The sequence below is a fragment of the Emys orbicularis genome, chromosome 24 (genome assembly GCF_028017835.1).
Source record: "Emys orbicularis isolate rEmyOrb1 chromosome 24, rEmyOrb1.hap1, whole genome shotgun sequence".
NCBI classification, from domain to species: Eukaryota; Metazoa; Chordata; order Testudines; family Emydidae; genus Emys; species Emys orbicularis.
In genome coordinates, this window is record NC_088706.1 from 1751803 (window position 1) to 1773537 (window position 21735).

The window sequence follows — 21735 nt, forward strand, 5'->3', positions numbered from 1 at the left end:
AGTCCAAACATTCTGTTAGCTTTTTTGACTGCCGCTGCACATTGAGTAGATGATTTCAGAGAACTATCCACAATGACTCCAAGATCTCTTTCTTGAGTGGTAACAGCTAATTTAGACCCCATCATTTTATATGTCAAGTTGGAATTATGTTTTCCAATGTGCATTATTTTGTATTTATCAACATTGCATTTCATCTGCCATTTTCTTGCCCAGTGACCCCGTTTTGTGAGATCCCTTTGTAACCTTTCGCAGTCTTCTTCGGACTTAACTATCTTCAGTAGTTTTGTATCATCTGCAAATGAATAGACTGGTCCCAGAACAGACCCCTGGGGGACACCACTATTTACCTCTCTCCATTCTGAAAATTGACCATTTATTCCTACCCTTTGTTTCCTATATTTTAACGAGTTGCTGATCCATGGGTGGCGGGTATCGTAGGCAGAGGCAAGCTGTGCTTCCCCAAACAGCTTAGCGTGGCCCCACCTATGCTCTGCCCCCAGCGCTCTGCTCCTCCTGCGTTTCCCAGCGCTCTGCTCTGGCTGGCCCAGGCTGGCTGGGGCTGGCTGGCCTGCCTCCCGCAGGGACTCAGGGCGGCTGGGGCTGGGGCCGCGCTGACCAGCGCACTGAGGTTGGGAGCGCTGCCACTGGGCGGACCAGGTCTGGGGGCGCTGCAGCCATGCCACCCGGCTGCCAGAAGCACTGGAGCTGGGGCTAGGGACCCCGGTGTGGGTGCTCTGGGCTCCTGCGGGGGAGGGGGAAAAGGGGGGAGCAGAAGAAGGGGGGCAGAAGGGGAGGGAAGGGACCTTGGGCACAAGGGGAGGGGCCAGGGGCTAGCCTCCCCCAATGGCTGGGTCACCGGCCACCATGTGCTGATCCATGAGAGGACCTTCCCTCTTATTCCATGACAGATTACTTTGTTTAAGAGCCGTTGGTGAGGGACCTTGTCAAAAGCTTTCTGAAAATCTAAATACACTATATCCACTGAATCATCCATGTCCACATGCCTGTTGACCCCCTCAAAGAATTCTAGTAGCCCTAGCACCCAACCTTCATCTGAAGCTCCTGCTAAACTGCTGAAGTCTGGGGGTTATTGAGATGGGGGTGGAATAAAGAAACCACCACAGTTAGGGTAACTTTGGATAAACAACTAAACTCCTGGGTCCTTCCCCAAATCGTAACCTAAACTGCTGAGCCTTCTGAGGTTCTTCCAGAACTAGGGGTCTACTTAAATTGCAGAGAAATAACACATTTTTCACGGTTGGTCGTGACATGAATAGCATATTTCCTGGATGTGTTCATAGCATACTGCCCTTGTGCGCTGCTGCTGGCAGTGGTGCTGCCTTCAGAGCTAGGCACCCGGCCAGCAGCCGCCGCTCTCCAGCCACCCAGCTTTGAAGGTAAGCACTGCCGTTAGCAGCTGCGCAGAAGTGGGAATATTGTGACCCCCCCACAATAGGCTTGTGACCCCCCTTTTGGGTCAGGACCCCCAGTGTGAGAAACACTTTAATTTTGTATTCTTTTACCTTATAGTATAGATAGTATAGTAAGGATCTAGCCTCACTGTGCCATCATTAATGATCTGGAGGATGGTGTGGACTGCACCCTCAGCAAGTTTGCAGATGACACTAAACTGGGAGGAGTGGTAGATATAAGTAGGGGCATTGCCAGCAGATCGAGGGACGTGATCATTCCCCTCTAGTCGGCATTAGTGAGGCCTCATTTGGAGTACTGTGTCCAGTTTTGGGCCCCACACTACAAGAAGGATGTGGAAAAATTGGAAAGCGTGCAGCGGAGAGCAACAAAAATTATTAGGGGGCTGAAAGGGGGTTCCAAAGAGGATGGATCTAGACTGTTCTCAGTGGTACCAGATGATAGAACAAGGAGTAATGGTCTCAAGTTGCAGTGGGGGAGGTTTCGGTTGGATATTAGGAAAAACGTTTTCACTAGGAGGGTGGTGTTACTAGCACTGGAATGGGTTTCCAAGGGAGGTTGTGGAATCTGAATTCTTAGAGGTTTTTAAGGTCAGGCTTGACGAAGCCCTGGCTGGGATGATTTAGTTGGGGTTGGTCCTGCTTTGAGCAGGGGATTGGACTAGATGACCTCCTGAGGTCCCTTCCAACCCTGATATTCTATGATTCTATGATCATAGTATAGGGTAAAAGTACACAAAAAGTACTTATGCCAGGTTTCATGGTCCATAAAGTGTTTTTCATGGTAGGGCCCTACCAATCACTATAAATGCCCACTTGTTCCAGGAGCTGTCAGTGGGGGGGAGGAATGCAGGAAGCTACAAATTAAGAAAAAGGGGGTGACAGGAACTGGCATGTGTAGGTGGCCAGATCTCTCTGCAGTGCCACTGTGCAGCCCTTGGAGATGGCATTCACACAGCTGCTTTCCCAGTGTGGTTTCACTGGAGTGAATAAGCACAGTGAGGCTAGATTCATTCAACTCAGGGACTGGAGGACAAAAAAGCTTTGGAACCAACACCATTTTCAGTAGAGACTAGCAAGTGTCTGACAGTCTAGGCAGTGATTTTGAAGCCCCAATCTTAGTGAGCTTATTGCTGAAGCCTTCATCTAAACTGGGCCTGGTCTCTGGCCACAGAGAAGCAGCATGAGCTGCAGCACACACTGTAAGAGGTTCCCTGGAAATGCATGAAATAAATACAGAGCAAATATGCTGAGCTCCTCAAACGCAAAGTCCTGAGATCTCCAATGCCATCCCTCACTCGTTCCGGCTTCCCAGGAGTCCCTCTCCTACTCCTGGAGCTCCTAAGTGCTTGAAGGGATGCACTCCAACAGGAAAGATGCAAAATGTGCCCATTTAGGGAGCTATTGAGGCCTGTGCAGGGAGAGCAGTGTGGGCAGGTAGGGGAATGGGGTGAACCAACCTGATTGCCTTCTATGATGAGATAACTGGCTCTGTGGATGAGAGGAAAGCAGTGGATGTGATATATCTTGACTTTAGCAAATCTTTTGATACGATCTCCCACAGTATTCTTGCCAGCAAGTTAAAAAAGTATGGGCTGGATGAATGGACTATAAGGTGGATAGAAAGCTGGCTAGATCGTCGGGCTCAACGGGTAGTGATCAATGGCTCAATGTCTAGTTGGCAGCCGGTATCAAGCGGAGTGCCCCAGGGGTCGGTCCTGGGGCTGGTTTTCTTCAACATCTTTATCAATGATCTGGATGATGGGATTAATTGCACCCTCAGCAAGTTCGCAGATGACACTAAGCTGTGGGGGAGAGGTAGATACGCTCAGAGGTGAAAGTAAGCCGGTACGGGCCGGTACGGAGGACCGGTAAGAAAAATGGAGCATTCTCTCCCTCTCTGACTCCTCCTCCTGGCTCCAGCAATACTGAGGGTCCGGGGGCCCGGCTCCTCGAATGTTTGGGGCCGGGTCTCCCCCCTGGCCCCACCTGCTGCCCCCCCGCGCCTCCCCTGAGTGTGCCCCGGCCCCCCTTTACTGCCCCCATGCACCTCCCTGGATCCGGCTGTGTCTCTCCCCTGAAGCTCCATGCTGCCTGCCTGCATTAACTGCCGCCGCAGGGTCCTAGTGCCCCCCCTCCACTACTGCCAGGGCAGGCTGCCCTTCCCCCTCAGACCCTTTCATTTTCTGGTGGGACCCTCCCCCGCCCGCAGTCACTGCTCTTGCCCCATGCTGACTGCCGTTACCCCAGGGCTCCAGGGACAATTTAAAGGGCCTGGGACGGTAGAGGCAGTGGGAGCCCCGGTCCCTTTAAATAGCCCCCGGAGCCTGCTGGAGCCCTGGGGTAGTAGCAGCAGGGCTCTGGAGACGATTTAAAGGGCCCTGGAGGGTAGCGGCAGCCGGAGCCCCGGGCCCTGCTGCTGGAGCCCCGGGGCTCCGTCGGCAATTTAAAGTGCCCGGGGCTCCGCTGCGGTAAGCAGCTAGAGCCCCGGGCCCTTTAAATCGCCCCCTTTAAATCACCCCCGAACCCCAGGGCTCCCAGCCACCTCTGCAGCTGGGAGCTCAGGGGGTGATTTAAAGGGCTTGGGGCTCCCAGCTGCTGCTACCACAGCCCTAGCCCCAGGCCCTTTAAATCCTGATTTAAAGGGCCTGGGGATTTAAAGGCCCCGCCTCCTCCGGTGGAGGCCACGCCTCTTCCGGTGGAGGCCACGTCCCTCCTCAGGACTCCGGAGTACCAGCAAGTCCTTTAAGTTACTTTCACCCCTGGATACGCTGGAGGGTAGGGATAGGGTCCAGAGTGACCTAGACAAATTGGAGGATTGGGCCAAAAGAAATCTGATGAGTCCTGCACTTAGGATGGAAGAATCCCATGCACCGCTACAGGCTGGGGACTGACTGGCTAAACAGCAGTTCTGCAGAAAAGGACCTGGGGATTACAGTGGACGAGAAGCTGGATATGAGTCAGCAGTGTGCCCTCGTTGCCAAGAAGGCCAATGGCAACGGAGCATTGCCAGCAGACTGAGGGAAGTGATTATTCCCCTCTATTCGGCACTGGTGAGGCTATATCTGCAGTATTGTGTCCAGTTTTGGTCCCCCCACTACAGAAAGGATGTGGACAAATTGGAGAAAGTCCAGCGGAGGGCAACAAAAATGATTAGGGAGCTGGAGCACATGACTTATGAGGAGAGGCTGAGGGAACTGGGGTTATTTAGTCTGCAGAAGAGAAGAGTGAGGGGGGATTTGATAGCAGCCTTCAACTACCTGAAGGGGGGTTCCAAAGAGGATGAAGCTCGGCAGTTCTCAGTGGTGGCTGATGACAGAACAAGGAGCAATGGTCTCAAGTTGCAGTGGGGGAGGTCTAAGTTGGATATTAGGAAACACTATTTCCCTAGGAGGGTGGTGAAGCACTGGAATGGGTTACCTAGGGAGGTGGTGGAATCTCCATCCTTAGAGGTTTTTAAGGCCTGGCTTGACAAAGCCCTGGCTGGGATGATTTAGTTGGTGTTGGTCCTGCTTTGAGCAAGGGGTTGGACTAGATGACCTCCTGAGGTCTCTTCCAATCCTAATCTTCTAATGGGGTGGGCACCACATAAGCAGTGGTGCTAGGAGGCACTGTGCCTGCCCAGGGTAGCTACAGCATGTGCAATGCATCTGGCTGTGCAGGTTCACTCACAGCTCCTACTACCCGTTGCGCAGACATATAGCATGTGCTGCCCCCAGTCTGTTTGGAGCTGCTGTCTCATGTGCCGTGAGGAGGCAAAGCCATGGCAACCACTCTCAGAGATGTTTCTGGGAAGTTCAGCCCAATTACAACTCCCTTCTGTATGGACAACAGGGCTTTGTATGGACCCATGTTAAAAGTATGTGTCCTCCTTTTAAGATGTGATTTATCTTTTGGATTGCTTAGGAAAAAAGAGAACAGTTGTTAACATACGTCTCCTTGAATGTGTGCAGAGAGAGAGAGGAATTGGTCAGGAATGCACCAGGTGGTGGAACTAAGAGGCATGGAATTAAACTCAAAGCAGAAACAGCTGGGATAAATCTCGGGCAATATTTCCAAACAATGACTCCTATGAGGCTGTGGAAGGACAGGGCAAATCTGAGGAAAATCTACTGGGCCAGATCCTCAGGTGGATTACGTTGACATGTTGGGAATGATGCCTACTTCCTCCAGCTGAAGCTCAGGCCCTTTGTGGGGAACAGTTCTGCACTGCCCCCGTGAGATGGCCTAGACAAAAGAGGCGTCTCACTCTGGGGAAGGATTGGCCATAACTTTTTTGCTTCTGGCTTTTCCCAACTCATCAGTTCATTACGGGCATGTACGATAAAAACAGCACCCTGAGTGTATGGAACAAAGGCAGACAATGGGATTTACTGGTGTAAGAAACACAGAGCTAGTCTGTCTATAGAATATCCTCAGTAGCTATCCAAGGCATTAATGGTTCTAACCCCGTAGGCTCACATCCAATGGGAAGTCAATGGGAGTCTTTCCATTGAATTTAATGGGAGCTGGGCATGTGTCTTTGATTCTACCGTGAGCTGCTGTCACATTAAGAAGCAGCACCACATGTGAGGGTGCAAGGTCCCTGTTTGCCTGGTGGAGTGGTTTGCAGCTCCACAGAGAGGAAGTGGCCTCTCATCAAGTTTTCCTGCTTTCCTCCACAGTTCAAACCTGCAATGTCAGGTGCATGAATGGGGGAAGCTGCAATGAGGAATCCTGCCTCTGCCAGAAAGGATACACTGGAACTTACTGTGGGCAACGTGAGTACCTGTATGTCCCTCCTGAGTTATTTGCCCCTGGGGCCTTTGTGTTAATGGCAGTGCTGCATTCAGGAGGCTAGGTGAATAGCTCTTCCATTGATAACCCTGCAGGCAGTGACAATGCCTACTACCAGCTGGAACAGCCTTGATTTCTCCAACCAAGTAACAGATGTGCACTCCTAAAGTCCTGTAAAAGCCTTACCACGGAGTCACAGACAGTTCCCAGGGGCATTGTGGACTATCTTGCCACGCAGGCAAGCTTCACTTTGTGATAGATGGTCGCTTACACCAAAAATCACAAGAATATTCAGGTTACTCCCAGTCCCAAAGGAGCAGTCACTTACCCCAAGTCTCAGACCAAAGACAACTCTTGTAGCCAATCCTATAACACTAATGAAAGATTTATTAACTAAGAAAAATAAATGAGAGTTATTTACAAGGTTAAACCGGCAAACACACACACACACACACACATGAGATTCAGTCTTAGGTTCCAAAATTAATAGCCACTGCTATGCAAGCACTATAAGCTGTGATGGAACAAGGGCTTATGCATGTCCCCTCTTCGTCAGTGTGGGGGAAGCAACCAGTCTTTTGTCCTCTGATGTTCCATTATAGCTTGCCTGGTGTCCTCCTTTTGTTGGGCAGGAGATGACACCTTTTGTGGTAAACTAGCATTTCACAGTTGGTAATACTTCTCTCCTGACTAGGGGGTTTACAGTCTTAGCTAACATTTTGATAGTTACAGAGCAAACACTTAAATGTTACCTTGTAACATGGGGTGCAGATATTATAGGTAAAATCAATACATGCAGCATCCTATAAGCATTTCTTAAAGTCTAAACACTGAACACATTCTTATAACTCTAATATCTGTTTTACCAATACTAACACACAGGTGAGTCAGATTGGTTTCCACCCATCAGCTTTCTTATTGCTATGACACAGTGGCCTGTTATATGCCCTTGGTCTAGTCCTGCCCCCCAGGGGCAGGCAGAGTTAGGTGTGATTTCCCTGCCTCTGGTGGAATCACCCACTCATTGGTGCACTTCGCTCCCTCCTATTCTCTGCCTACGGCACATAATAGTCTAGTCTGCTGTGGGCTGTAACACCTTGGTCTTATTTCAGTTGTTGGCTTCAGTGTGCAGGGGCTGGGTGGGGTTGGTGGTCTCTGATATACAGGAGGCCAGACAGGATGATCTGGTGGTCTCTTCTGGCCTTAAACTCTTCAAGAGAGTTGGCAGTTTTCCAAAGAGACATTATTAAGGGCACAAGAGCAAACTATCCCACTGCGTAGGAAAGATGGAAAGTTTGCCAAGAGACCACTCTGGCTTAACCAATGATCTGAAACTCAAACGAGAGTCCTACAAAAAGTGGAAACCAGGTCAAATTACAAACAAATACATTATAAACAAATAACACAAGTATGTAGGGACAAAATTAGAAAGTCCAAGGCACAAAATGAGGTTAAACTAGCTAGAGACATAAAGAATAACAGGAAAACATTCTACAAATATATTAGAAGCAAGAGGAAGACCAAGGACAGGGTAGGCCTGTTGTTCAATGGGGAGGGGGGGGAGACAATAACAAAAAATATGGAAATGTCAGAAGTGCTAAATGAGGTTTTTGTTTCAGTTTTCACCAAAAAGGTTAGTGGTGATTGGACGTCTAACGCAGTGAATGGCAGTGAAAATGAGGTAGGATCAGAGGTTAAAATAGGGAAAGAACAAGTTAAAAATTAAAAGTTAGATGTCTTCAAGTCACCAGGGCCTGATGAAATACATGCTAGAATACTCAAGGAGCTGACTGAGGAGATAGCTGAGCCATTAGCGATTATCTTTGAAAAGTCATGGAAGACGGGAGAGATTCCAGAGGACTGGAAAAGGGCAAATATAGTGCCAGTCTATGAAAAGGGAAATAAGGACAACCCGGGAAATTACAGACCAATAAGCTGGAAAGATAATGGAGCAAACAATTAAGCAATCCATTTGCAAACACCTGGAAGATAATAAAGTGAAAAGTAACAGCATGGATTTGTCAAACCAACTATAACCTTTCTGCCAGTCAGAGTTGGCAGCAACAAGGGCCGGGGTCAGTATCTAGGGGTTCCTCTTCAACAATACAACACAAAACTGGCTCGGGACAAAACCTGGGACAGTTACACACCACGCCCTGGGCCCCTCTCGCAAACACAGTCTGAGTGTAGAAAACCCCCCGCACATACTTTTAATAAAAGGAGGGAAGTAACTCAGCATTAATTTGGGAAAACACCACAAACAGGATTCATAAACATAAACCATGAGCAAAAGACCCACCCCCAAGGAAGCTGGGCAGTGTCTTTTTCCCTCAGGTTCTTCAGTCCAGCAACCAAAAGTTCCTTTAACGTGCCCGTCCTTTTCTGCACCCCACTCACAATTGCTGTCCTTGGTCAGTGCAGACCCAGAGTTCAGAGGTGCATCTGCAGAGTTCACCTCCCACCCGAAGGCCGCCATTTTTGAAAGCAGTCAAAGGTGGTTGTTTCACTCTGGTGGGGAGGCAGACAGCTCTGACCATTTGGCTCTGTGCACCTGCTGTCAAGTGGTATCTCAGAAAATTGTTTTTCTTTTATAATCATGTTGTGAACCTCCCAACATCGCCCTGTAGACTCACTGCTGTTCTGAAGGGACACATCCCATTACGCCAGGTTTTGCCCACTGTTTTTCCTTGGGATTCCGGATTTCCACTCAGGTAGTCAGCTGCTCTTTTCATGTTACAGATCACTACATCAACTTGCTGCTAGTGCCACTGAGTTCCAGTCAGGCTTGTCCCGGGTTCTTCAATGCAAGTGTGTGAGAAAGATCCCTGGTCTTCCTATGGCTGTCAAGTGATTAAAACAATTAATCGCGCAATTAATCGCACTGTTAAACAATAACAGAATACCATTTATTTAAATATTTTTGGATGTTTTCTACATTTTCAAATATATTGATTTCAATTACAACACAGAATACAAAGTGTACAGTGCTCACTTTATATTTATTTTTTATTGCAAATATTTGTGTTATAAAAAACAAAAGAAATAGTATTTTTCAATTCACCTCATACAAATACTGTAATACAATCTCTTTATCATGAAAGTTGAATTTATAAATGTAGAATTATATACAAAAAACAACTGCATTCAAAAATAAAACAATGTAAAACTTTAGAGCCTACAAGTCCACTCAGTCCTACTTTTTGTTCAGCCAGTCACTCTGACAAACAGGTTTGTTGACATTTGCAGGAGATAATACTGCCCGCTTCTTGTTTACAATGTCACCTGAAAGTGAGAACAGGTGTTCACATGGCACTGTTATAGCTGGCGTCGCAAGGTATTTACGTGCCAGATGCGCTAGATTCACATGTCCTTTCATGCTTCAGCCACCATTCCAGAGGACAAGCGTCCATGCTGATGACAGTTCTGCTCGATAGTGATCCAAAGCAGTGCGGACTGACGCATGTTCACTTTCATCATCTGAGTGAGATGCCACCAGCAGAAGGTTCATTTTCTTTTTTGGTGGTTCAGGTTCTGTAGTTTCCGCATTGGAGTGTTGCTTTTTTAAGACTTCTGAAAGCATGTTCCACACCTCGTCCCTCTCAGATTTTGGAAGGCACTTCCGATTCTTAAGTTTGGGTCGAGTGCTGTAGCTATCTTTAGAAATCTCACATTGGTACCTTCTTTGCGTTTTGTCAAATCTGCCGTGAAAGTGTTCTTAAAATGAACAACGTGTGCTGGGTCATCATCCGAATCTGCTATAACACGAAATATATGGCAGAATGCGGGTAAAACAGAGCAGGAGACATACAATTCTCCCACAAGGAGTTCAGTCACAAATGTAATTAACCCATTTTTTTAACAAGCGCCATCAGCATGGAAGCATGTCCTCTGGAATGGTGGCCAAAGCATGAAGAAGCATATGAATGTTTAGCATAGCTGGCACGTAAATACCTTGCAATGCTGGCTACAAAAGTCCCATGTGAACGCCTGTTCTCACTTTCTGGTGACATTTTAAATAAGAAGTGGGCAGAATTATCTCCCTTAAATGTAAATAGACTTGTTTCTCTTAGCGATTGGCTGAACAAGAAGTAGGACTGAGTGGACTTGTAGGCTCTAAAGTTTTACATTGTTTTGTTTTTGAGTGCAGTTACGAAACAAAAAAAAATCTACATTTGTAAGTTGCACTTTCACAATAAAGAGATTGCATTACGGTATTGTATGAGGTGAATTTAAAAATACTATTTCTTTTGTTTATCATTTTTACCGTGCAATATAAAGTGAGCACTGTACACTTTGTATTCTGTATTGTAATTGAAATCAATATATTTGAAAATATAGAAAAACATCCAAAAATATTTAATAAATTTCAATTGATATTCTATTGTTTAACAGTGCGATTAAAACTGCGATTAATCACGATTAATTTTTTTCGATCACGATTAACTTTTTTGAGCTAATTGGGTGAGTTGACTGCGATTAATCAACATCCCTAATGATCACTTGACTTCTGACATGCACCATTTTGCTCAGATTTGGGCATGTCTAGCACAAGTTTTCCCTTTTCACAGTTTTTAATTTTGTACTTCTTCATTATTGGATCACAGAGCTAAGCTGCGTTAACTGAGATTCTAGCACCTAGCAAAATCTCTCTGTTGACTGAGCTGTTGGTTTCCAGTCCACTTATAATTGATTTCTTTATAAACAGGAAGAAATCAGAGTTGCCTTGCTGAAAAAAAAATAACATACCTTTCTCTTTAGAATCAGTATGTGGGGAAGATCCCTGAACTGCAAATAATATCTAACATAAAACATGGGATGCTTCAAATTCTGCAGCTGTCATGCATCTTGCATCATGGGTTTTCCATTAGAGCAGAATTTCCTGGTGTACTTTGTTAGAACACTGTCTAGTGTCAGCTCACCCATCTTTCTATTTCTGAATAGCTGTCTGTGAAAATGGCTGCCAGAACGGAGGTCGGTGCATTGGACCAAACCGTTGCGCTTGTGTCTACGGGTTCACTGGCCCTCAGTGTGAGAGGGGTAAGGAGCAATTTATTATATTACTATCACTGATGTTACTACAAAAAAGAACATAAAGGTTTCAAATTCAAGCCCTCAGAAGTTATATTAGGAAATGCCATGTTAAGTTTGCCCATGCAGTACTAATTTGGCCCCCATTGTGTGCATGCATTATGATAGAGTCTTTAATTACATGATCACATACTATTTTTTCCATAGGCCTCCTGCCTCATTCAGTGCACAGGATGGACAGTAGGTAGCTGTTCAGTATTTCTAACCTCATCCATCAATGAATACAGAAATATTCGTTCTTCTTGGAATGTCCTCTGCACATTCCCCTCTTGGGTTGCACCGAGGTAGGATGGTAAAACCTTCTAGTCGCAGCACCTGTTAGAAATGCCTGACCCCTTGCCTGATCCCTCGCCTCCTGTCCCCAGCCTATGTGCGGGTCAGGGGCACTGGCGCTGTTGCCATCTCAATTCCTTCCGACCACTGCAGCATTAGGTCATGAACCCCGTTCTGTCCATTTGGCTCTGTCGCTAGTGCTGTAGCCTAACAAAAATTAATAAAAATACAAATATAAAATAATAATAATAAAAATAATACATGTAGGTTAGTAATTAGTTGTATTTTAGTAGTTAGTTAGCTAGTATAGCTAGTATAGGTTACAGTTGTTAAAAGATAGATTAGAAATAGATAACAGTAGAACAAACAGTTTACTTACCGACTATGACAGACATCAAAGTGAAAAAACACAGCTTCCAAAAAAGATATGTCGTGTCCAGCTGTCTTTCCTTCCTGTGATGCACATGTACAATGCTTAACATGCTTAAGTGAAAATCACTCGCTGGCACACTGCCAAATATGCCACACATCCACAGACGAAATAGATGGCAGGTCCTTCTGTAAAAGGAAGGGCTAGCTGCTAAGCCTACAGGATCCAAGAGCTCAAAAGCAGGAGACTGGAGTCAGCTCTGTCTACTGCTGGAGCCAAAGAGCCATCCAGATCTGTTAAGAGCTTTGGCTTCAGTACCAGGCTCTGGTTCCAAGTCAGCTGAGGTTCCAGTGGTCCTCTTGGATCCGACCTCAACCATGGTGCAACCTACATCAGTCCTGGATCTGAACAAATGTCATAAGGATCCACAAGATACGCCCAACAGATCTTCCTCAGTTCCAAGGAAAAGAAAGTCTAAGCATGTCTCCAGCAGCTCCTCCAATCACTCACACGGGGTAGAACCGAAGTTGAAAGACTTGGGACCTCAAGAGGCACCCAAAACTATGAGCCTGAGATCAAGACCTGAGGATACATTAACAACGAACCCACAGCACATAACTGAGGTGACAGCTCAAATGCACCTGGATCCACACCCTCTACGGATCTGACTGAGATGCAATCTCTTCTGAACAAAAGACCAAGACAACAAAATTTCAGGGAAAGTTCAGCTTCACTTCCACCCTGCAGGGGGGTCACCAGGGAAGATCATTTCCCTGCCCTCTCTTTTTAGAGTCCTTACCCCATAGGTTTAATCAATGGCTTCAGTGTCGGAGCCAGGATCGGATCTGAGTTCAGAGCTAGAACCAGATCCAGTACAGGTATTGACTGGACATTCTTTTCACTGAAAAAGTGTTCCGACAAGGAGAGAGCCCAAATTCCCTAGATAGCCTTTGTAGACTATGATACTGGAAAAGCTAGCAGGACTGCCCTATGCCTCTGTGAATGCTATGGCCATATTGGCCAATTCCTCATTTTTCTTTGCATGCTGGAAGACTGGTCTCTTCAGGGCCGGAACACCGTGTTCAACAGAAAAGAGATGTCCAGATCTGTCAGCCCCATATCCAAGACCATTGCAGTATTCCTCCACTGCAGAAAAGGAAGTAACCTCAGAAGAGGAATATCAAGAGGGATTTCCGAGGATGTTTCCTTATGACTTAGGAGAGTTGCAGAGCAGTTCATCTCCTGATGAGAATGAGGGAGTACCAACAGCTTTGTTTCCCTCTGAGGATGCAATTCAGTTCCAAGAATAGATGGATAGGATGGCATCAACCCTGAATTTACCATAAGTAGCATTAAAGGAGACTTCACATCTGGTATTTGATATCTTAGGTTTGACAATGAAACCTAAAGTCTCCTTGCCCACATTAGAAATGTTATAGCAAATAGCATAGTCCCTTTGGTCCAAGCCATCTTCATGCCAACCAGTTTCCAAAAAGGCTGATAAATTGTATCAAATCCCACAGGAGGGGCTCTCTTGTTTTCATGTACATCCTCAACCAAACTCCCTGGTCATAGCAGCTTCTCTTCAAAAACCAAAATTTTCTACCCAATGGATAAAGAAGGAAGAAAATTAGATTATTTGGGTAGAAAATCATTTTCTTCTGCATCCTTAAATATGTGTATATCCAACTACAAAGTGGTGATGGTTAGATATCAATTTCCATTGTGGGAGAAGATGGCTCTATTCACTGAACATCTACCAAAGGATCAAAGGAAGTTAACATCAGCCATGATTAATGAAAGCCAAAACGTAGCCAAACATGTCCTTAGGGCATTGTTTGATGTTTCTGATATTGCCTGTAGATCATTGACAATGGCAATATCTCTTCATAGACATGCTTGTCTACATTCATCTTCTCTCCCACTGGATACCAGGGCCAAAATAGAAGATTTACCTTTCGAAGGAGATGGCTTATTTATTGTAAAGACTGGTGACACACTGGGTAGACCCAAGGACTCATGCCACCTTTCAGAAGAAGATCTTCTACTCTGGTGTTCAGATATCACAGGCAGTACATACCACCTTTTTCATCTGCCTCTTATCAGAGGAACCATAACATCAGCAGCACCATCAGCAACAAACATATTCACAGACATGTAACAGGAAGAAACCCTTCTAACTGCAGATGCGTATACAGAATCCTTCAGCCACATTTACTTTACCACATGTCAGGCCTCATGTTTGACATGTTAGTCAAGAGCCTCAAACCAATTTTAGTAAATCAGTTTGGAGACCGGCTTGGACAACTATCACTTCAGACAGATGAGTTTTGTATATGATAAAAGAAGGTTATACCACCCAATCCAGATCACTCCCTCCATACAACCATAGGTGCTGGAACTAGGAGTGCTGGGGGTGCAGCAGCACCCCTTGGCTTCAAGGGGGTTCCATCACATACAGGGTTTACAGTTTGGTTCAATTGCTTTCAGCCCCCTCCGCCCCCCTAAAAATTGTTCCGCACCTGTGGATACAACCTCCCACCCCCTCCCTCTCCAGGAACGTCTCCCAGGAGAGACTATTATGGATAGAGGCACAAGTTCTTCTGAACATGGGAGCTATAGAATGAGTTCCCTTGACTTCCAGAACAAGGGGTTCTACTCCCATTACTTTCTAAGGTCTTGTCTACACTACAGACCTATATTGATATAACTACATTGCTCAGGGGCGTGAAAAATCCACACTCCTGAGCAACATAGTTATACTGACCTAACCCCCATGTAGACAGTGCTGAGTCGGCGGGAGACCGATTCTCACCCACCTAGCTGCCACCTCTCGAGGAGTGGACAGGAGAGCTCTCACCCGTCTGCTTAAAGCGTCTTCATTAAAGCTCTGCTGTGGTACAGTTGCATCAGGGCAGCTGTAGAGCTTTAAGAAAGACGCTCTAAGCTGCCTGCAGGGGAGAGCGGTGCAGCTGCGCTGATGCAGCATTGTAAGTGTAGACGTGCCCTAATCCCCCAAAAGAACAGAGACTTCAGAGCGATTTTAGATCTCTGGGATCAGGAAGTTTCAGTTCAGGATTCCTTCCCTGGGTCTAAGCATTCGCTCCTTGTCTACTCTAGATTGATTTTACAGCTCTTGACCTCAAAGAGGCATATTTCCATATTACCATAAGACCATCTCACCAAAAGTACGTATGCTTTGTCCCTGGTTTACACCACTTTCAATACAGAATCTTCCCTTTCAGTCTCTCCACTGCACCCAGAGTATTTACCAAATGTTGAGCTCCAGTAGCAGCGCAGCTAAGAATGCAAGACATTTCTGTCTTCCCGTATTTGGCCGATTGGTTGCTGACGGGCTAACACAAAGAAGAATAAGAGGCAGCCATTCAGAACACTTGTTGTCTATTCAGAACCCTGGGTCTCATCAAAAACAAGAAAAAGTCACTTCTCATTTCATCTCAAGAGTCCCTTCATAGGGGTGATCTTCAGTTCTGTCAAAGGAAGGGCTTTTCATCGGGAGAGAGGCTTTTGAAAATAACTGATTCAATACATTCACTGACATTACAGCTGGCTCAAATGACAGGGTTTTTTCTGAAGCTACTAGGACTCATGGTATGGATGACATATGTAACCCCCATGCCGGTCTCAGAATGAGGTCACTTCAGCACTGGATTCTGAAGAATTTCAGTCCTAGTCCAGAGAGCAGGCTGAAGAAAATTACAATACCGCATGAAACTCTTCATTCTAGAACATGGTGGCTACATCCGCAGAGAGTGCTTAATGGAGTATTATCCAACGCACCTCATCTGAAGTTAATAGTAACCGCGGATGCAGCCAAGATAGGCTGAGGTGCACACCTTCACACTCAGGTAGTAAAGGGTCTTTGGAGTCTCTAAGAATTCTGGTTAGACATAAATATATGGGAGCTGCGGGCAATCCATTTGTCTCTCAAAGCATGTCTCTCACAGATATGCAAAACAGCTATCCAGATTGCCATGGACAACATGAATGAAGTTTATTATGTGAACAAACAAGAGCTCTCATTCAACCCACCTGTGCAATGAAGTGATGGAGCTATGGAATTGGTGCATACATTACAATTTTTACCCCAATTTCTTTACATGTTGCACGAGAACACAAGTTAGCAGATTGCCTCACTATCTATGCATGAATATCTCAAGAGAATTCATCAACTGAGGTTATCTTCAGACATTGGGGATTCCCACCTATCGACCTGTCTGCCACCAGACTCAATGCAAACTGCACTCTTTTCTGCTCATGAGTGAGGACAGACAGTCAATCTCTGACAGACACATTTCTCTAAACTGGGGAATAGATCTCATGTATGCATTTCCCCCATTCCCTTTAATTCCCAAAGTTCTAACCAAAGCAAAGCAGGATTTTGCCAGGATGACTTGGGGTGGCTGAGACAACAATGGTAACTGACCACCACTGTTATCGCAGCAACAGGGGACAGTGCTCCACCCAGACCTCAAACCTCTACACCTAACTGCTAGGACTTTGACAGAAATAGAACCTCCTCTGAGGTTCAACAAATTGTTATTAATGCTAGGAACCCCTTTACTAGAAGGTGTTATGACTCCAAATGGAAAAGATTCACTATATGGGCAGAAAATAGAAGTGTAGATCCAGGTTCAGCCCCCATTCACAAGGTCTTAGAATATCTGTTACACTTAAAAACGGAGGGTCTATTCTTATAATCTATTAGCGTTCATTTAGCGGCTATTTCATTGGTACATGCATATATTAGGGACAAACCCATTTTCTCACATGACATGGTGAAGAGATTTTTGAAGGGTCTGCTGAACCTTTATCCATCCACCAGCATCGCTGCCCCCTCCTGGAATTGGAATTTAGTACTGACTCAACTGATGTCTTCCCCTTTTGAACCATTCCAAGATTGCTCCGTTTCACCTTTAATAAAAACAGCTTTTCAACCGCACTCACATCCGCTCGAAGAATTAAAGGGCTGTATGCATGTTTCAAAAGCACAAGGCGGTCCTTTGGCCACATCCTAAATTCATTCCAAACATTATTTCCGATTTCCGTGTAAATCAATCATAAACTCACCAGTATTTTCCCTCAAAACCCATATAAGCCAGGGAGACATTGGATTACATTCTTTAGACGCAAAAAGATTTCTCTCATATCACCTGGATAGAACTAAGGACTTCAGATCTTCTCCTAAATTGTTTCTCTCTTATACCAGTTCTTTGACGTGTAGGGCCATTTCAGCTCAGTCGTTATCTTGAGGGGTCAAACTTCGTATGGAGGAATGTGATAGGGCAGCTTTGCTTTCCCCTCCAGCTCCTCTTAGAGCTCATAATACAAGGGCAATGGCTGCATCTATAGCATTTTTCAAGCACATTCCCCTTTCTGAGGCTTGCAAGGTTGCTACATGGAGAACAAACCACACTGTACGTCTCACTGTGCACTAGATTTAGAATCCTGGCCTGATGCTCGTTTTGGTAGGGTGGTACTTCAGCCACCGTTCAGTTAGAGCTCTGTCCATCGTTACTGAGGTACTGCTCGCCTGTCCTAAGAGTGGGCATCTGCAAAGAGCACCCAAAGAAGAAATGGAGGTTCCTGACTTATAACTATCAGAGGGGTAGCCGTGTTAGTCTGAATCTGTAAAAAGCAACAGAGGGTCCTGTGGCACCTTTAAGACTATCAGAAGTATTGGAGCATAAGCTTTCGTGGGTGAATACCCACTTCATCAGACTTGTAACGGGAATTCTTCAGTATTGGAGCATAAGCTTTCGTGGGTGAATGCCCACTTCATCAGACTTGTAACTGGAATTCTTCAAGATGCAGTCTGCATATTCCCATCCCCCGTGCGCCTTCCCCACTTTACACACTGTCCTAATTGTATCAGTACTTGGCAGTCCACGTTAGCGTTTGGAAGGCACTCCTACAGCCATGCTGCCTGACTGGCACGAGCACTAGTGACAGGATGCGAGGGGTGAGGCGCTTCCACCATCCTAGCTGCAATGGGTCAGTGCATCCCAAGTGTCGATATACCGAATGCATCGCGAAGAACTCCCGTTACAAGCAAGTAACCTCAGTTTTCCTCCTGGGTGCTTTCATGGTGCTCATCAATCGCAGTAATAAGTGAGTACTTTACAAATGTTAATGAATTTATCTTCCCCATACCACTGTGAGATGCGGAGGTGGTATTATCTTTAGAGAGGGACACTGAGGCACACAGTCCACTGTACCCACTAATTTTGGGTGCCCAATTTAAGGCATATAAGGTTTGATTTTCTAGAGTACTTAGGATTTGTATAGCACTTTGTATGTTCAAACCACAGCTCCCACTGACCTGGTTTGCAGTTTTACGTGCTCAGCACTTCTGCAGATTTGACCCTAGGTGTCTTAGGGTACATCTACACTGGGAATTAAGGTGTAGTTGTAGGACAGGTAGGCAAACCCTTGCTAGAACAGGTCACAATAGTAATGAAGACATGGTGGCATGGGCTTCAGCACAGGTTAACCACCCCAGTACACACCCACTGCGGACCCTGGGTATATATTCAGCATGATGCCCATGCTACCATCTCTCCACTACAGTTGTTACCCATGCTAGCTAGATTAATGCTAGCATGGCTATGCCTAGCCGTGCTACAATTACACCTTAGTTTGAGCCCCCATAAAATGAGGATCACACAATTAGCAGTCACATGTGAAAAGTGTCTTGCCCAGCACTGCATAGGAACTCTGCAGCAGAGGTAGGGATAGAATCCAGTTCTCTAGGGTGGCATTCAACTTCCTTAGCCAGAGACCATCCTTTCTCTTCCTGAAACCCCTGCCTCATTCACCGCACACCTTACAGCTTGTGCAGCAAATGAGGCAGGGGTCCTACAGACTTACAGTCTTCTTCACCCCATAACCCTTATTTATTCCCTGAGCACTGTCCATCCTATGCACTTGATGAGGAAGATTTTTTCTATCCCTCTCTCACTACAGTTTTTTTGAGGGGGAAAGAGGCAATTTGACAAAAACCTGAACTCAGAAACTGATTTTTAATTTTTTTTAACCAAAAAAACTAAAATAAGAAACAAAACATTTAACCCACAACTGACATTTTTTACTAGTATCTCAACATTTTTACAAAAAAGTTGGTATTTCAATTTGTGATTTTTCAGCTAAAAACTAGAAAAGTTTGACCAAACTGAAAATTTTCCACAAAATCAGTTGATTTTAGTCAAAAAGCCAATTTCCTGTTGAAAAATGCTCCCGTGTAAAATTGCGGCCAGCTCTGCCCCTAGAATATTTTGTAAAAATAGTGAAATCCTGGGCCAGCGCCTCAGCTGCTGTGGATCTGGGCCACTCATTGAGGTCAATGATGCTCCACTAGTTTACACCAGCTGAGACTGTGGCACAGAGCGGCTGTGGCTTTGCTCTAGCTTCCACAGCCAGGGTGTGCTGAGGAGCTGGACGGGCTTGGTGTCTCAGCAAAGTGGAAATGAGTGAGGTTCTGCTAGCAGAGCTGGAATTCCCTCCCGTCCCTTTGGCTTAGAGGAACGCTCAAGGACACTCATTGCTGAGGGGATGTTTGGCGAGGGTCAGCGCTGCACAGAACAGAAGTGAAACCGAAACACTCCCCGGAGCGGATGTGCAAACTCAAAGGATTCACATCAAAGGTCTCGGGAAACTTTCCCCCCACCCGGCCGACATTCCTGAGACTGGGAGTGAACCGTCTAGCTCCCTGCTCCGGGATTGTCTGGTTCCTGTCTCGAATGGCTTTTTCCAAGTTCTGAATTCTTGGCAGTCTGATGTAGAGGGTGAGATAGGAATAACATTGGTTTCCGGTAGCCCAGGCAGGCAGGCAGTCCTGCTTGAACAGCAGCCAGCCAAAATACGCAGAGCTCAAAATAGTTGTGCAGTGTTCCATGGGCTACAGAATTACCTGCTGAGCACTGTGGAGCAGGTGCCCCATCAAAGGCCTCCACGGTGGTTTGAGCCTCACTTTTACAGGATGCAACAATGTGAAAGTTCTTTTAACAGCCTTCATATACCATTACAGAGGGGGCACACATTGCTCCATTCCCCTCCCTTGTACTTTGTTACAGAAGCAAAGATTGGTACACACACACACACACACACACACACACTCTCTTTTTAATTACTATAAAGTATTTAGGCAGGTGCCACGATGACAGACAGTCTTACACAACAGGGGGCCCCATCCTGAAAGCTTTCTGCTCCCACTAAACCTAAAATGACTTACATGGGAACTCCGTATGTGGAGTGGAGTTAGGATTGGGCCCCAGAGCATGTAGGTGGCTGGTTCCCCCCTGCTGGCTTAGCAAGTAGCATAAATACTACGGCTTGCATGTTTATAAGAATAAGGGCTGTGTTCTAGGAGGAATCTGGCAAATGTGTAAAGAAAGCAATTTCTGGATATGCCAGTGCCAGGGAAGACTGAAAAATCCAATTGCCTTCACGTTTTGTGTGTGTATGGGTTTTGGAGATGTCTCGTAATATATATAAAATTCTTTAAATATAGAGAACATTTTTACAAAGCCTTTGGAGAATTGATTTGGTCCAGACTCGCACTAGGAGACAAAACAAGCTCTCCAGCTGTGTACACACAGGTTGTACCAGGCCAAGACAAACAGAGTCTTCGCTTTGCTAAGGGATGTGATAAGTTACACTTTTCAGAGGTTCCTCCATGCTAGGCTCTGAGCTTACAGCAAGACAAGGAGGGGGTGAGGCTTCATCCGAGCCTCTGGCATTCACTGCTCGAATGAAGGGAGACATTAACCCTTCCCTCCTGGAGAATGAGTTTGTTCCATTGCTGAGCACATTAAGGTTCAGTCACTAATCAGGGCTCCCTTAAGGACACAAGATATTGAGGACACTAGCCTATCAGATCTCCACTGTGGATCAGTGCATAATTTCTGATTCAGCCCAAGCTCCAGACCAATACTAGTATGTGAAATATTCGCAGTTGCCCCTTAGAAGTCTCCAGTCAGAGGAGAACAAAGCTGGCCAATTGTACAGATCTGTAGCCTTGGATCGTGTTCAGAGGTAGTGATGGCTGAAGTGTCTGTACGGTGATTTCATGCCTCTTGCAGGAAAAGCAGAGGCAGCACCTCACTGCCATGGCAATGAATGGGAGCTCGGTGCCTAAATGTCTTTGTGGCTCTGGGCCCTAGTCACATTAAGGGATCTTCCCATGGTTCCAAAACCTGGTGGCATTGAATTCATGGGACTCTTGTCACGGGATTGAGTGGAATGAGGTGTTGGTGCTTGATGCGCAGGGCACGGGGAGGGCAATGCTGGCTGAGAGGAGCATAGACCCACCACTATACTGGGTTCACTCCTGAAGGATTTCTCTGGATCCGGAATGACACTTCTATGGCATTGCTGGGTGGAGAAGGTTTCCAGAGACAGCTGGAAAAAGGCCTGGTACTTCCCTTTACACTGCCGCTCGACTCCCTGCTAGGCGCAGCTTCCCCTAAGGCTAGGGCTGCCCGTTGGCTACTCACCTTCCTCTTCCCCTCTCCCCTCACACCAGAACAGCTTGGCTCCCCGCTGGGACAGCATTTGCAGTTGGCTGGTTGCTGCAGCGCTGTCTGGAGCAGGGTCCTCATGCTCAGAGACAGCACAATGTGGGAATCTGCTGGGCTGGCCATAACGTTTCAATATGGCAGGAGCTGGTATTTAGAGCGGCACTGACTGTCTTTTCTGTGGAAAGAAGGGATAAGGTGCCCAGGGCTCCGTACTGTGAAACACAGGCTGCTATGAGACAGAGGCTAGAGGATCCTGCTG

General features: G+C 46.2%; 1 protein-coding gene across 1 annotated transcript in view; it reads left to right on the top strand.

Moving 5' to 3' along the window:
- FBN3 (fibrillin 3) overlaps positions 1-21735 on the top strand; it is a 259180-nt gene that overhangs the window by 53053 nt on the left and 184392 nt on the right. The window contains exons 4-5 of the mRNA XM_065422247.1: positions 6095-6190; positions 11148-11243. Coding sequence (XP_065278319.1) covers positions 6095-6190; positions 11148-11243 — 192 coding nt within the window. The remainder of the gene's footprint in view (positions 1-6094; positions 6191-11147; positions 11244-21735) is intronic.